We start from the raw sequence: 17630 nt of genomic DNA, 5'->3' as shown, positions 1-17630 counted from the left end.
TTCCATTATACTTAAGACTAGATAGAATTATGAGTTCATCTAATATAATCTCCTGAGCATCATAAGCCATTAAACATCACCCAGATCCTGCTACATGGAGCCCAATTACTTTAATTAGACAAGAGCACTTCAGTCGTCAAGAGACTAAACTGTGCTGTGCCACAGGCATAGTCCAAAATAGACAAAGATGTCATCAAAGCCTGTGGCTCTTCAAATAACAAAGAATTTCTAGGTGAGAAATGCCCCCGAAATTCTTGCAGCTGATATTTAGCTTGTCCACCAACTCTGGCACAGAATATCAAGTCTCTGACAATAAGCCCTGAGAGTAAATTTTGACTTTCCTTCAAATTCAGTGATCAATTTATCCTGACCTGAGCATGACAACATGATTCACTCAATGGGTTCCTAAAAGCAGGAATCTCTCCAGAGAAGGTACTTTTCTTTGGAGGTATTTTTTCACATCTATGAGCTAAAATCAGTTTAGAGCAAGCTATGGATATTAAATTACGCACATTTTTGAATTGGATCTACTGTAAAATGCTCTTCTCTTTCCACAGGTGAAGAAAATGGAAGCCCGGGCATCTTTGGCTCTGGAATCTAAGTACTGAACAAGTGACAAAGTTGAGTATCTCTAATTTGTATCCCAAATCCCACTTTGGTATCCCTAATATGAAAATCCCTAGCACCATTTCAGGGGATTGTTTGATCTAACAGTTTACAAGGACTAAGAGTTAGCTGATAAATCCTAAAATCAACTGCTGATGTGATTTTTAAACCCACCTGCTATTTTATCTCACCCCTCAATTTAAAATGGGTCTCAAATGATTGCAACTTTAGCTCATTCCTATTTCAGACAAATTGGTTGAATTGGGAGCATTTATCCTCTGCAAAACAATTGTTACAAATCCCAGTCTGAGCTGGTTTACATTCACAGACATCAGTTTTATCCTCTCTAGTCCCTGGGTCTGTGTGTCCAGTTTTGACTTATCTTTACAAGTAAGAATTTGATTTTATCCTAGTTTTCTCTAATACAATTTCCCTGACGCAAATACAGTGTTATTCTTTCTGTGATATTTCTATATTACAAAGAACATAATCTTCCAGCTTCTTTTGGGTAGCTACCTCTTTTCTCTGCTTCCTTGATCCTGTCATAGAACACATATGACAGATTGTAAATTATTTTAAATTTTACCAGGTAGGCCACAAAACAATAAGTCAAGCAAAAACAACTGAAGACACTGCACTTTCAATTTGCAATGTGCAAGTACAAAGCCATCTTCCAGATGTCTGCATGATGCAGAAGTCAGGTAAAAGCTATAACCTATATAAATCAAGGGATACAGAATTTTATCATATGATATGAGTCATCCCATAATATTCTGGACATCTAGCAGATGAAACTAATAAAATTTCAGTTTTAACTCACATAGAATGGAAGACACTCGCATATTTTCTAACTGTATTTTTCTAGCTAGTATTTCATGATTTGAGATGTAAAGGAAAAAGCAGTTATTCTTTTACTATTAAACCAAGTGCAAGCAACTGATTTGTTTTCTGTACAAAAAGCATTTATTTTCTTTTGCTAGTCCTGTGAATTAATGTGATCCATATTATTAAAAATGGAAACATTCTCTAGATTGCTTTATCCACTCAGTGCTAATAGCTGAGTTTCATATCAGATCAATGAATTGCCCTGTGCTGTAAGACATGGGCAATGGAAATAATGCACCTTGGCAGCAATACATAGCTGGTTAATTGCACAGTGCAATTCTGGGATAAACACTTCATTAAAACATTAACATTCTACATCTGAAAAAGTGCCATGCTTTTACAGTTATTTTTAACCAATGTAAAACAGTACCAAAAAAAAAAAAAAACAAACACAAATCCAAAAAGAATTCTGGTCAGCTTGTCATATTTTAGCAATTGAACAATGTGCTCAGCTACTGAAGCATAATGTGTCAACAAGATGGAATTCCACTTTCTAAAGGCTAGAGTGCCCACTCAATAGAAGAAAGCAATACATGATTACTGCTTAGAGCTTGTGGCACAGTGCTAGCAACTCAACATTTAGCAATAATGGAAAATGTCTGTCTCATTTTCATTCCCATTGAAAACACTCCCTATGCAATATTATGAAACACTCCTGCTGTGAGTTGGTTTCTTAATTGCAGCAATATCTTCAGCTATTGCCTTTTCCATGGTCAGACCTTTCTGGTGAATTCTCTTAAAAGCAAAAATTTAATGACATACGGAACAAGGACAGATACCTGAAATGTAATAACAAGGAGTAACCCTTCAGTTTTGTGACGGCTACTAGATAGCAGCAATCTCCTATTTCCATTTTACTGTTTTGCAAATGACATAGGGGTCTCAAGGTCTTTTGTTTTCTGCATTATTCCTCTGTTTTTTAAAACTGTGGAGCCTCTATTTTCTGCTTCAACTTCCATTTCCATCTTAAAACTAAGGGAAAAATCCAGATCATTGTACAAACAGCCCTTTTTCACCCATGACCTTTTATTCATCTGATTATAAAATTGAAAAGATTTTTTCAATGCAAGCACCTTCAAAGGTTGTCTTGAATTACCACTACTCATCTTGACTATCTTTATATCTCAAATTATTTTAAAAGTTGCCTATTTTCTCTTTATATACATTGAACATTCTCCTGGTCCTACCAACACAGAAACAAAGTACAAGTCCCGAACCACACATTTATACCTACATCTTTGTTTGAAAAGAAAGTCTTTGAGGTTAGTCAGACTTTTAAACATTTTGATCAGATATAAATGGAATAACATGATAAAACCAGACTCAAGAGGGAGAGGAATTTGAGAAAATCCATGTTGATCATGACAATGCATTGCATTAAAACTGAACTTTGCAATAAAAGATTTTTTAACTTCCAGATGTGGAAACTGTTTTTTACTTCAAAAACTCTTGTGCACTTTCACATATATGAAACAGTATTTGCAAGCTGGTTCAAATTCCAGAGGAAGTATAGGTGCATTCACATAGCACTTCAACTGGCATATAAAAGCCTAAATTAACTCTACTCCAGAAGTTTAGAAGGACATACACAACTAACAAAATCATTATTTGAATTATCAGAAGTGGATAAGAACTCACTCATTGCTTGGAATTTTTATAATTCAGATTTGTCTCCTCAAAACAAAAGACTTTCCCCAATTGTTTGGGCTTTGCCTACATGTGAATCACTGGGTTTTACAAAGACATTACTGAAGATGAAACGCGTCTGCTAGGACACGCATGAGTGCACGATGATGAATCACAAAAACCCCCCAACTTTGCAAACAACAGGAATATGTATTGCACTTCTCATGTAACTATTTTAGTGTCCTCTATTCTATTAAGCTTACTGAAAAGGCAGACAATTATTAATCCTACAAATATGGTGCAATTGCTTTTGACATGTGCTTCCTTAGCCACGGAAGAAGAATGCAAGAAGAAATCAATGAGAAAAAATTGCTGGGTAGAGTGAAATTGCCTTAGGGATTTTGTTTTATGTAATACAACAGCCTAGGAATTCTATTTATAAGGAAGACATGGTATTTATATTTATTGATTTTTTTCAGGGGCCTCTTATAGTCTGCAGCCTTAAAATTTCACCTGTCCTATATGGGAACACATCTCTTGATGTTCTTCAATGCACTATGTTTATGGAACAGTAAAAGAGATTAAATAACCCCAAATTTTGTGCTCCCTTTGCAAAACTATAAAATTTACTTTATCTTTGCACATTTAATACACTCCATTTGAGTACCCCCTTGCAGATTGGAGTTTCACATTAAGGGATCTCAAAGAAGAACAATAAAATATCAATTAACACAGTTTATTTCTAAGATCTTTAAAATTGTCACTCAGACCTTAGTATAGTTTAGAGTGGTGTCAGGACCTCAATGGACCTTCAAGAGTCCAGTCTCCCAGCCAGGGATTATCAAACAGCAGCCAATCTGTGGAAATACATTCTTCATGCTTATATATGCTATGCTAGGAATAAATAATCTCAAGGGAAAAAGACCAGCAGAGGCTCTGTCTCCACTATCCTGTATCTCCCTTCTCACTCCATTCCAAGGGATAGGTCAACTGATATTGCATGCTGCAAAACATTTACTATTGATGCTGCACAACAGCATTGTGGAGCAAAATCTGGGATCCAGTTACGCATCAGTCAGTTATCCCACTGAAAGATATTGACAAGGAATGCTTTACAAGGCAACTGAGCTGTATGTGTAGAAAGCAAGGCACACTTCTTAAGAAACAAGTCGTATTGTTCCTTCCAAAGATCCATTCTAACCTGTTTTTAACTCCAAGCTTCTTTAACTTGTAGTAAATAGTATGCCAGTATAATGTAAAACAAGACAAAAATGTTTTATTCATAAAGCTTTTGTATGTCTTGTTTACCACAGCTTTTCCTCTACCTAGGCCAGCTGGTACAATATCTACTATCCACTATGTTTTGTTGCTGTTTTCTAGTATTAAATACGTCAGGAATTTATAGCTGAGCAATAGAAGTTAGTAACATAAGTCTGATGCATAGTAATGGAGGTAGAATAGTGTATAATGTTAATATCTTAGTAAATCAATTAATAAGTTTATGGTGAATAATAAAAAATAGGAAAGATTAGACATCAGTAGAGTCAGTCAGTGGTACCACAATATGGCTTTAGGTGAGGACTATCCATAATCATTAAAAGGATATCTGCATGTTTCTATTCAGTCAAAAGAAACCTTTTGTCTTGTTTATTTTTTTTTCTCTGAAAGTCTGAATAGATAGCAGTGCCTGACTGCAGAGGGTACATATGGGGATGCTTATATTTAAACCTCTTTCCTCATCTTTTTGGTACAGTTCTGTGTAGGCATTTGCCAGACTGTTTCTAGGCCCTGCATGTTTCTGTTTCCAAATTTCCTGAGACAAAGCAAAATCCATCTTTTAACTTTACCAAAGGCCCTTTTGGCAAATTATATGCACTTTCCTGGAGATTCACATTTACCTTTGATATCTTTTTGCAGTTCCTCTGCAAAAGAGCTTCTAGTTTCTCATTCCATGTAATAAGTGAGAAACTGAGGAATCAAAAATGTCTGCATGCTAGCCTGGCTCAGTCACCTGCTTATATCTCATTATTCCTCCAGTTCTGGTCATAGTCCTTATATGTTTGGCACTGCCTCACATGGTTATTTCTCTGAATATTGGAATATTTATTTTGCTTCATTCCCTGGTGGCTAGCTTATTCTCTTTTTGGTTCCTTTACTTTTCTAAAATGGCTGCTGAAACCCCTTCTCACTCACTGTCTTGACTTTCTCTTGACCACCTGCCTTTCCTCTCTCCCCAGGGTAATTTCATCAGCAAATTAAAATCCTCAGCTACTTGACAGTTGTTAGCTACCCTAACATGCCAGTACAGATCTGAACTACCAATTTGTTCTGTTCAATAGGCAGCTATTTCTCTGCAAGGGCTTTTGTGTGAATAACAGACCAGTGATGCTGAATACAACTGCTGTTGTTATCAATATGAAATTTCACCAAAGACAGAGGTTCAAACACCCCAAAAGAGATTCTACATCACTGAAGTACAACCTAAAGACTGATGTCAATTCAAATTTTTGAATTGATGACAATTCAAAAAGAATCTCCAGATTCACACTGCTTTCTTTATTTCTTTGCTCACTATCTTCAGCAAGGAATGTATTTCTAATCTAAGCTGTATAGGTTAAATAGTGCAAGACATCTTTTGCAGTCCTTTTTTGGATGGGTAATAGGGACATTCTCGTCTTGGGGCCTTCTTTGAGCTTGTAAATCACATGCATACTCATGAGGCAATACTGAGCTCTAAAATGGATCTTCCTGGATTCCATAAAAAGTAATGGAAGACCTTCATACTGAAAAAGGTCAGGTTTTGACTGGGAGAAACCACATCACAGTTTAAGAATAGAAAACACTGAACATGACTGCACAAAATAGAGTAAAAATAAATAGTTCTTCTGTCTTGGTGTCCTTGCAGGTGGATCTTTACCTTCAGCCAACTTTATTACCAGCATTTGACTTCAGTGCTAGGACTCTTACCACAGGAAGTCTGTGACAGATGCTCCTTGAGGTTACCATTTTTTAGGGTGAAAAGAAAGATCCAAAGGCATATATTTTCATTCTGTTCCATTATGGATTCTGAAGAAGGACCTTAATGTTACCAAAATTTGGCTTCTAGACCAGCCTCCTGCTTCTCATTTCAGCCTAAGTGAATTGTACTCTGTAATGTTCAAGACATCACATAATTCAAAACAAAGTGTGAGCTTACACTCAAGGCTGCAGATCTGATCACTACCAAGCACAGCACAAAGTCCTTAGAAGGAAACAGAGCAGTTTGCTAAACCAGACAATATATCAATCCTTTACGCTACGTAAACTTTATTTACACAGCATTTGCAGATTCAGAATGATGATGAATGAAGCTGCAAAATACAGTGTGATTTTCACCACTTCCAGGCAGAGGCCTGAATAAAAATGATATGTGATTTTATCCTTTTTAATCAATCCCTAATAGTTAATCCAGAGGCATTCCTTTTTGTTTATGCAGTGATGTTTCTTATTACTTTCCCAGATTCTGCTTTATTTTATAGCCCCATGTCTGCTCAGGGAATTTGGGCAGCACTCTGTTTCACATGCAACACTGCATGGACAGATAGGAAGTCTTACCAAGGTCGACAGATGCTAACCTACTCAAAGAAGACAAGTTACTGCGACTTCCTAGTTCACCAAACTATTATTCTTCCACGGTATCAGTTTGGGCAGTATCAAAACTGCAATAAAAAGTGCATTTTCCACAAGAAAAACAGCAGAAAGAGTACCCTAGTATTTTACAAATATAGATATTTTATCTTCTCTCATAGTGTTTGTGGAATTCTGCTGTAATGCCAACCATGGAAAGACTCACATAGTGCAAACACCAGATAGTCACTTGGACTGAACATTTAATAGGTTCTTTTATATATAGATTTATCTCTATGTACATCTATTTCCCCCAAAGCTTGATTCTTGTCAAGTACTTGCTTTTTCTACTGCAAAAATGTCGATGGCCCATATGATGTGATTTCTTAGCAAAAGTATTTTCAAGTTTCATCTGATTTTGCTTTCCACAAATCCACCATTAATTGTTCATTCCCCTTGTTTAAAACAAACATAAGTAAACAAATATATTTCTATATTTCTTCTCATCCTGTATTTTAACGTGCACAAGAAATATTGTTACAATGTCACAAACAGGCTATTCTATCTCTCCTTTTTCTGTAAAAAAAATTAATATGATAATGAATGGTTTGCTTAAGATCCTGTTCATTTCTGCTGAGTTCTAGGAGAAGAAAGTCAGAGTGCATTTAGATTTTCATTTGCACAGTTCAATTTCTTACTGTAACTATTCAACAACTTCTTAAACCAAATAAAGCAAAGAATTATGGAATGGACACATTCTCCACGATGAAGTCATCATTCCTAAGCCATTGTGCTATATTTAAATTGTTTGGCGAGCTGCATTATCCCGCCCTGGTGGGAAGGGCAATTCAGAGCCAATGAAAGGTAAAAAAGCCAACCATATTTTCACGCTTTGTCTTAGCATTCGTTGTGCGGCATCAATTATTTCCCACACCACTAGGAGGAAAATACACGTTCTTACCCCACAGCCTATTCCATTGCCTGGCTCACACCGGATTCTCCTCAGGCCTGGCTCGGGAAGCAGCCCTGCCCCACAGCCGGGGGTGGGACACAGCACTCCCCCCATCTGCAGCACGCACTCCTCGGCCCCGTAGCGCTGGTACCGGTTGTACTGCAACACAACACAACACAACACACTGGTTGTAAATGCTGGCAGCACGCAAAGAAAACACCCACATCTTTGAGTTTGTCTCTATCCCACGTAATCCAGCCAATTGTCCTAATGTCTCACATGCTAAGTTCAGGTTATTTGTCAAAAGTCTAAAACTTTGCAGTGTTATTAAATGGGATGTCACTCCGCTCCAACTCGCATCATGTGCATCGTTTCCTGGCTCACAGCCATTTGCACCACCAGAAGACTGTGTGGGATATTCAAATCAAGAAAACAGGAGGCAGTTTCTGTAAGTAACATCAAATGCACTTACATTACTATAAAAAATTATTGTAAACATAATAAAAATAGTCCAATGGAGAAATTATAAATGCTGTATACAGATTGAAGAGAACACACACACAAAACAAAACCCTTTAGGGATCTATAGCTATGTTTTAGACCTTAGGGATCTATAGTGTAATGTTTTAGACCTTAAGGGTTGTAAAAATTTTCCTAGACAACTGCATTTTAAAAGCAAGCTGATCATTAAACTGATCAGGACAATAACTCTCTTATTTACATTCATTTCAATACTAGGTGTATTTTTTCCTGTGTCACCCATGAAATTTTCTTTAGTTTTTTCAATTTTCATTTAATTCCATCCTGATAGCCTAAAAGGCCATGGAAATGCCTTAATTTTAATGATGGGGGACACTGACACACAGCAATATTAAGTAACATGCTCAGTGTATACTCATTGACAAAAATGCCTGCTCTAAAATGACTGATGTCACTGCAATAACTTTCCCATGTCTAATTTAACCTGCTTTCACCCAGAGATAGCTGAGCTAGTACAAATCATGCTGTGCACATGTAAATCACATCCACTCTAGGGTTCTGTGTTGGTGCAGTTCCACACCGGTGGCTGTATAACCACTGTGAACGAGGCTTCAGATTCACCTATAAATCTGCTCTACTGTGGAGGGAAATAAATGAAAGCATTTGGTCCTAACAACCCCAAAGAAAACAGGCAAATCCAAAAGGCCAAAGAGGAAGGGAGTAGGTATGAATTTTCTCTGTGAGTAGACTTTATGGTGTGCTAAAAAAACAAAACAGAACTTTATGTTACAGCACTCACAACAATATTTAGTGCTTCATAAGATTTTATCCCATAATGGCTCATGAAAATCCTGTTCCCTTTTTTGGGAGGATAGCAAACAAAAAATTCTTTTTCCAAACCACACCCCTCTCCAAAGAAATCTTTTGAGGAAAATGGAAGCTTTAGGACCAACACCTCATACACACAGCATACAAAAAAGAATTTTAAATTACAAAGAAGGCTCTACATATTTTGGGTACATTTCAGAAGATTCCTCCGTGAATGCTGTCACAACATGTCTTGTTAAACTGCTTCTTAAAATAATACTAGAGTTCTTAAAAGACTACAACATGTAGACACAAATGTTTGCATCACAGAAAAAAATCAACCCAAACTTAAATTATCCAACTTTGTTAATTAATGAAAACTGCAAATAACCTCTGAAAAGAAAAGCAAAATCTAAAAGGACAATAAGACTTCAAAATATCTTTCAGTGTGTTGAACGACAGCCAGAAATTCTTAAGAAGACTTAAGAATCTTGTATTTGGAAAATAATAGTTTTTTGAGAAATATGCAAGACATGTCTGCAGTCTCCTTGAATGTGGGGGCTCAAGAAGTCAACGGATGTTTTCCTGTGTTATTATTACGCTTGAACCCAGACTAATGCCATAAATATTTAATGTTGGACGCTCTCAATTTTCAGAAAAGTTTGTGATCCTTCCACTATATATGTGTTGAGTGCTCCGAGTCATTTGGCCGGCCTTTATAGAAATAGCAGTAACCATAGCTCCAAAACTTTCTAGCAGCCTAATTTTCCTTCAGGGCACAGACTGGACCTGAAGGTGAGGATGGTGATTGTCTTACCCTATTAAGAGGGAACTTTGTGCTGCATGTGGGATTGTTAACAGCTTCTCATTAAGAAGGCAAACACCAGTGACTCTGTAGCTGAGGTTCTGTCAGCATTTACATTAAAAATTCTCAGATGGAAAAAAAAGAATATACTTTCCAGCCATTAACTTAGCCTAAAAGGGCATGAAGAAATTCCTCTCATTTCCCATTTTTTTTTTCTTTTAAAAAAGCTTTATCTTGTTAGGGAAAGATACAGAATGTAAATGTCCAGCTTACCTACTGGCAAGGTGGACAGCAACATTGTTTTCTGTCCAACAAATGAAACATTTTATACTGGTTCAGCACAGGACTCATTCCAAATCAGTATGGCACCCTCCCCAGTGATTTTCATTCCATAACAGCCAAAAAAATGATCCAGAAAAGATCCTGCGAAGTTCGTTTGCATATCTTGATATCTAGTTACCAGCCTGTTTTCTACCTTCAAAGTCCAGATACATTAATGTCATTTTCCAATTTCTTTTTCCTTGTGTCCTGCTCAATTAAAGCCCAGCAACCAACTGAAACACAAAGAAGCAAAACATATACATGTTTGTTGCCATAGCAAAATCTACACAACATACGTGCATTTATATTCTTTATTCAGTGATGTGAAACAAAATTATTCACTTTACATAAAGGGTGTGTTTATAAAAAACTTGTACAGGACCAGAACTATTATAATGAATTATTAATTAAATATTTGCATATAGTGACAGACCATACCTATTAAAGACATTTTTTCCTATACACCACATACCATACTAGACTCATGTAACCTACCAAAGCAATCCATTAATCAAGTCAGTTTTCAGGAGCCCTTAAATGTCTTTGGAGCCCATGATGTGTTTTGATTATATATCTGGACGAGATACTTAAGGATATTACAGCACACAACATCCACTGGTTTACTTCACCTCTTAACTGGAGACCTAATGCAGAATTTATTTAGTTTGAATTTCCACAGTCATGATGCCTATAGTTGCATGGGTTGTGAAGACTTCTTTTATAATTAACAGGAGAGATGGGATGAAATTCATCTTTACTCCTTAGATTTGTACATCTGCATAAGAAATGAGACCTCAAGTGCCCTGTTTTTTTAAAAATGAGAGATCAGACAACTTCCTAGATAATGGCACCTGAAATTAGGTGACTCTTACAATAGCTGATTTAGTTCCAATAATTCTGATCCTAACTCACCTGCCCAAAGCTATTTTTAAAACCAAGGATTAGGTATCTAAATAGCTTAGACTGTGAACCACCTTGCAGAAATTTAGCTCATCTAAAATTAAACATCTAGCCTAAACAAGGCTCCAAGTGAATGAGCATCTCATCTAAAATTAAACATCTAGCCTAAACAAGTGAATGAGCACCTCCTTGAGAAATAAGATCTCAAGGAGGGCATTTATCCTGACTTAGATATGATGTCTAAGATAGGTAAGATCAATCACCCTATGGAAGTGCTATGGTGGAAGCTGAGAAAACTAACTCAGGCTAGATATCTAACATGTAAAGAGCTGTCATTGAAAGATTAATCTAGCTTTCCTGTCCATTCAAAGTATTTCACAGAATCTATTACTCAATTTTTATCAGTGTACCTCCTATTTAGAGATGCACTCATCATGTGTAAAGTTGCTCTGCATGCTACAAGGAAGAAAGTATCTCCAATTATTTTTAGGAAAAACCTCTCACAAAGTATAATATATGGGAAATTTGATGGAACTGGGATTCGTGGCACCTGATTTCATTCCTGGCAGCAGCACAGCCATCCTGTGGCTTTCATGTAAGTCATTTAATCTAAGCTTCTCATCAGTTGCCCGTTTGTAAAGCGGAAGAATGATACTTGCTGATTTCAATGTACTGTTAAGAGGCAAAATCCATTAATAGTCATGAGGAAGTCAAATGCTATGGTAATGAGTGGCATAAAATTACACAGAAATCACCAGCCATCTACTGCTGCTAGAAAGCAGCTTCCAGACAAAGCATGTCAGGCATTTATGTGCTACTGCAATAAGGTCCTCAGAAATACAGGCTGGTAAATAGTTGCTGGATTCCTCCAGAACTGTATATTTCAATGCCTATTTGGAAAAACCCCCAAAGCTTCATAAATAGAATTTACTCTAGAAAATTGGTGCTAAGACAGCTAAAGGTATATGAATAATGTAGTTGGAAAGCATTCTGTTTGTCCTCTGAAGACGACATCCCTTTGTGAACCTTCCCCTCAAATCGTGAATTGTCCCAATCAGCTTTTCAAGGAATAAAATTTGGAGCGGAAAAAGCTCTACTTATAGCTCTACTTCTGGTATTCTGACCATAGAATGAAGTTCTTTTGTGTAACCTTTGTTAGTAAACACTTGTCAGGGCCCTTAGATTATAAATCACAGTATGACAGAGACATGGAGGCTGGATAACTGTAACCATTTATTCCTTGCTCTCTGCTTTCCAGGTTGGGATGGTTTCCCTTGAATCTTAGAATGATAATAGGTTTTCAAGCAGTGGAAATTCAATCATTTGATGTTGTAAATCAAGGGTAATATAAATGAAATCTTTGGGTTGACACAGGAATAACAGGTTAATTATAGATTGCAGTCTTTTCAGTTACATTGAGATTCAGATATCAAAACAAAACAGAAATGCACCTGAATGCACAAAACTCCTGCAAAATACACTTCATGAACACAGTGATTCCTGGCTGTGTCAATTAATTTACAAATTATGATTTAATATCATAGAATCATAGAATGGTTGGGTTAGAAGGAATCTTAAGGGTCATTTATTCCAATCCCCCTGCTACATCATGAATGCCCTGAGCTGTTTTAATTTTGCTTTTACACTTTGGATGTTGTTTTCTTTATTTTCCTTCTCCCCCCCTCATCTAAAAGCATCTCCTCAGTAGCAGCCTTGCAGACAACTTTGGACAAAAGTATAACAGTAGATGTAAAGCCCAAATCTCTGAAATGTAATTCAATTACTTGTTTCTTTAACTACATGTAAGAGTCTCAGAGGAAAGCAAATCTACTTTCTGGAGTCAGATTGTTTTTACTGCTCCTATAAATCAAATAACCATCTGTGTGTTTCAAAATTAGATTGTGGAGGCTATTAGTCCATAGTGTAGACTAAGCACTTTATTTATATATATTATGCATGTACAAAAACTCCAAGAATTAGTCCCATAATGTAATTAGGCAACTTACAGTATGAAACCAGTGGTACTCATTGGATTAGTAAAAATACTTACAAATGTGTCACCTAAAATACAGATTAAAAGTGATGGACTGACATGGCTCTCCATGGAGCACCCCTAATTTATTTTTCCTGAGTTTTTGGGCCTCTCTGCTGGCCCCTGATCGAATTGAAAGAGCAAGTTCAGAGGATCGGCTCCTTGTTACCACAGGAGCACCCAAGGAGACAAGAAATACAACCACCTCTAGAGTCGTGGAAAACTGGGTACAAACAGTTGTTTGAAGAAAATATTTAGGTAAGAAACCTCTAACTGGATCAGTGCACCACAATTTACATGCAAAATTAAACTGGAGTAGAGATGGGGGAAAAAAAGGAAGACTGCAGTTAGTGGAATGATATGAAAGCAAGCACAATATGATTCAATGAAGAAGGGGGAATGAGCACAGTGCAGGGGTTAGCACTGTATTTACAAACTGCTGGAAGTTTGTGATCTTCCAGCAGGTATTTGGGGGATCAGTGTGAATAGACTGGATGCCAGAGATAAACATTCAGTTTCTTCTGACCCTTGTGGAGCTCAAATGCAAACTCCTCTTCCTGCTAAAGGAACAGCCATCAAGGCTGTAACTGATGCAAGGAAATCTGTTCAGCTGCTGCTGTTGCAAACTGTGGAACTGCATTTCAGTAGAGCAATAGAGACTGGCTCCCAATTCTCAGGTCACAAGAGTGAGCACAGGCATATTCCCTGAAAGCAGATCAAAGCTATCCAAGGGATGGAAGAAGTCCTAACTTCCACATGTACCTGAGATCCTGAACACTGTGGTTCAAATCTTCTCTCTGAATTAAATAAAAGCTGTCTGGAAGAGAAATTTGAGTTCTGTATAAAATGACACCTTTTTTTTTTTTTTTTTGACAGAAAAAAATCCTTTAAATTTGTTTTGACTAAGTACCTTCTATTTTCCTCCTCTTCATTCTTTATGTCAGCTGTTGAACCAGAAATAAATGACTTTCACTTGCCTACTGTACAGTAAGTTCAAAAAGTGTAAGAATGTAGAGATACTCACCTTATGACAAGAACTTAAAGGCTTAAGTTATTATGATCCAGAAGAGACAAAACTGAGGAATTTTCATGAATCCTAATTACCTCTGAGTTAGGAAGAAGTTGCTTAGGAGACATTCCAGGCAGGTATAACATAGGAAGGAAAGAGAGGCATATCACTAGTCATATGAATTTGCAAGATTATAATGTTTGCTGTGAAGTTCCAGTTATTAAAAAAAAGGTGGTGTGAAGAGGATCAAGAGTTAAATGCAGTAGCTCAGTCTTAGAGAGCAAGTGATGAGACTGTGGTGGTGACAAATCCAAAAGGTGAGCCAAATGAGATGGAGAGAAAAGAGATATTAGATGGAAAAATGGCAGAAACTGAGAGATGTGTGTAGGTATCACTTACTTGGAATAGCAGCTGAAGCCATGGCACTGGGTGGGAAGCAGCAGAGGTGTAAGAACTACACTTGTAAAGATAAAGGTTTTGGAATGCTAACAAACCATCTTTGGCTTAGTAATTATGAATGGGAGAAATCATCCAGTAAAAATTTATTTTGTTCTTTAACTGATTAGAATTACTGAGATGTAGCTTATATTACTTGCAAGTGTAGTTATCAAAAAATCTTAACCCAGAAATACTTCAGAAGCACTTTGTTGATCATATTTGACACTTTCCTGTACTAAACTCAGCTGATTAATCAGAATTGTCATATGGCATTACTTTTGCCTGCATGGGTAAATATATATCAATTACTTTAAGACTGACTTTACTTTATTCAATGCATGAATATTCAGTATCATGCATTTGAAAAAAAAATTCCTCTGGCAAGTATTGCAATTAAAAAAAAAAATCAACCTTGTCACACCCACACATTGTACATAAAATCCTTCCAGACCTCAACTAATGTTAAAAGATCTCTAACCATGCTGTGTTCATTTCAAACTTGATTTCTGTATCTCCTAAAGTTACAGCTCACTGTGAAAACTAGCACAAGCCCACATCATCTTTGAGGAGCACGGGGACATGCATCTGCAGATTTTCAAAAGAGGGTATTCTAGGGTATTCCTTTGCATAAGTTTTCCCTAATTGACAAGGAAATGTGGGGAAAAAAACCCCAGCCCCCCAAAAACCAAACCAAAATCCTACAAAAAACCCCAACCAAACAAACAAACCCCTCCCCCCAAAATGATCCCCGTTCAGGCTTGCTCAGATTCCAGGGATATAAACACTCAAAACAGTTCTAAAAAAAATGTGAGCAGTGATATGAGTTTCAGTAGCAGCTGATAGGAGAGATCTGTTAAAATTGATCGTTCCCCTGTCAAAATATCAAGGAACTGGCCAATACATCCTGCAAAGTTGTCAGAGCAGATGATGTAACAGAGAAGCACAGCTATACATTACTGAGCAGCTTCCCTTCCTGCCCCTAGAAGTCATCTGCTTCGTCTGTGCTGTGACCTGTTGGGGGCACTCAGGTATAGCAGCAGAGTGCTTGCTTGCCTGTTATTTGTTTTCCCTTCCAGCCTTCAGATGTAGCTGCTATTTTATTCATGAATCACAATATTCCATTTAAACAATTAAACAAGGTTTTTTTTTCATCACTTTGGGGACAAGAGGGAAGTTTCTCATAGAGTCATTAGGGAGACTCCATAACAGTTCACTGCAAGTCATCTTGCTATGCTGGGATATTGTGGTGTTTATGCTTGGAGTGTTTTCTCTGCTGTTTCTGGCATTGGCTTGTGGAATTACCTGCCTTCCACTGTATTTGAAGAGAGCCCATATTTGGTGCATTTTTAGCATATATTTGTAAGCAGCTTGTATTATCACCACTTGTAGAAACATTTACTTGCAGAGACAGCCAGCCTGACAGGGCAAATGGCTACTGCAGGAGACTTTCTTACATAGCGCTCTTTTTCAACAGCTCCCCACTTACAAAATCTTTCAACCTGATCCTGGCTATATCTCAAATACTGAAGAAAGGGAGGAGTTAGTCAGGAGATTGGGCTGCATGCCTTAAGCTAGGGCAAATAGATGGATTATGAAAAGTGAGAGCAAATTGCAAGAGAAAGCTCAGCAGAGCTTTGGGCAATTAGAAGCTTCAGGCTTCACCTGGGACTCGTGTGCAGGAGACTTTTTTAGTCTTGTACAGACCTTAGTGGACCAGGAGAGTCTGTGACAAGGGGGTTCAAAAGAAACCAGACAAAGCTGATTCTGGAGACTCTTCCTGGATCAGACTCTCTGGCACCATCTCAAAGAGTCAAGTACCAAGTGGGACAACAATCTGTAGCTACATTTGTGTTGCATTTTCAGCCAATTACTCTGGAAGCTGGTTTTATGTGGTAGGTTAGGCATCCACAATGCATATCATGTACCAGGGAAGCTTGTACTCTTCTATTTCAGCATGCAGACTACGACTGCATCTTTCCATAAAGTCCAAAGCTGATTCCCTCTTTAAAAACTATCTTATTGCCAGTGGCTTAAAAGATAGACTTTCCACCTAGAATAGATTTCCCATAATGTATGTTCCTAATAGAAGACATGGAAATTTTACATGTCCAGCAGACTACCAAGAACAAGAGCCTTATTATTATACAATTCCTTTAAGAAAATATTAATCATCAACTCTTCACACTTCTATTTCTCAGCATTAGTTTTTCATTTATGCTTACATTTATATAAAGATATTTCAGATAGTCAGGCAGACACATGTTTTCAAGAGGTTTGATCCTGAAAGCCACTCAAAACCTTTCTTTCCTAATGACATCAACAAATGTTAAATTGGTATTTACATTTATAGGAGCATTTATATGGTCAGTTTATTTATATTTTTATTGATAGGAAGCAAATGCTCAGTGAAGAAAAGAGGGACACCAGGGTTTTTTCTGCTTGAACTCTGAGGAATTGGAGATATGCAACATAGGAAACATTGTGGTGTTGGTGGAGTGATGGAATGGAAAGAGGCTGGGAATATTTTGTCTTCCACTACTGAGAAGTACAATAGGATCTAAAGTCTGCAAGTGATTTGTAAACAAAGAATAGATGCTTTTCTAGGCAATATACTGCAGTTTAAACAAGAATTAATCCAAAAAAGTCATGTAATGTGTATTCTAAAGTAGATCAGAACAGATTATCACAATAGTCCATTCTGCTTTTATAATCTGGCCTTAAATACATAAGCACTTTAAAAATAAATCAAGACTGGATATGAAGCAGGAACATGTCCCTATTTTTCTTTGGCTATTGATTGGAATGGAAGAAAATATATAACTGTTTACAGTACTGAAATTGCAAAGAGTCTGAATAAAACAGTCTTACAACTTACTATTAATTTTTTCTATCTAGTAGGCATAACAGAAAAATAAACAGATAATTTTAAAAAGCAAATATCTAACTAAATAAATATAAGAAATAAATAGATAGTCACATGAATAAGAGCTTTGCCTGTAATTCCTTCCTGTCTTCACTTAGATATATTTAAATTTTTTTTCTCTTGGTTTTGCACCCATTTATTTCCTGACTATCGTGGTGTGTGCTAACTTCAAACAAAAGCTTCTGTGGTCTTCAGTAGACTCATGATAACAATGCTTTTGTATGACAGAATATATTTGCA

At 36.9% G+C, this 17630-nt stretch overlaps 1 protein-coding gene across 1 annotated transcript in view; it reads right to left on the bottom strand.

Moving 5' to 3' along the window:
- The window catches only part of PRKN (parkin RBR E3 ubiquitin protein ligase), a 678850-nt gene that overhangs the window by 102523 nt on the left and 558697 nt on the right, over positions 1-17630 (bottom strand). Inside the window, 1 exon segment of the mRNA XM_063151779.1 lies at positions 7685-7834. Coding sequence (XP_063007849.1) covers positions 7685-7834 — 150 coding nt within the window.

This window comes from Melospiza melodia, chromosome 3 (assembly GCF_035770615.1).
Source record: "Melospiza melodia melodia isolate bMelMel2 chromosome 3, bMelMel2.pri, whole genome shotgun sequence".
Classification (NCBI taxonomy): Eukaryota; Metazoa; Chordata; class Aves; order Passeriformes; family Passerellidae; genus Melospiza; species Melospiza melodia.
The sequence above is the reverse complement of the archived record's forward strand: the minus strand, read 5'-3'. Positions and strand labels throughout refer to the sequence as shown.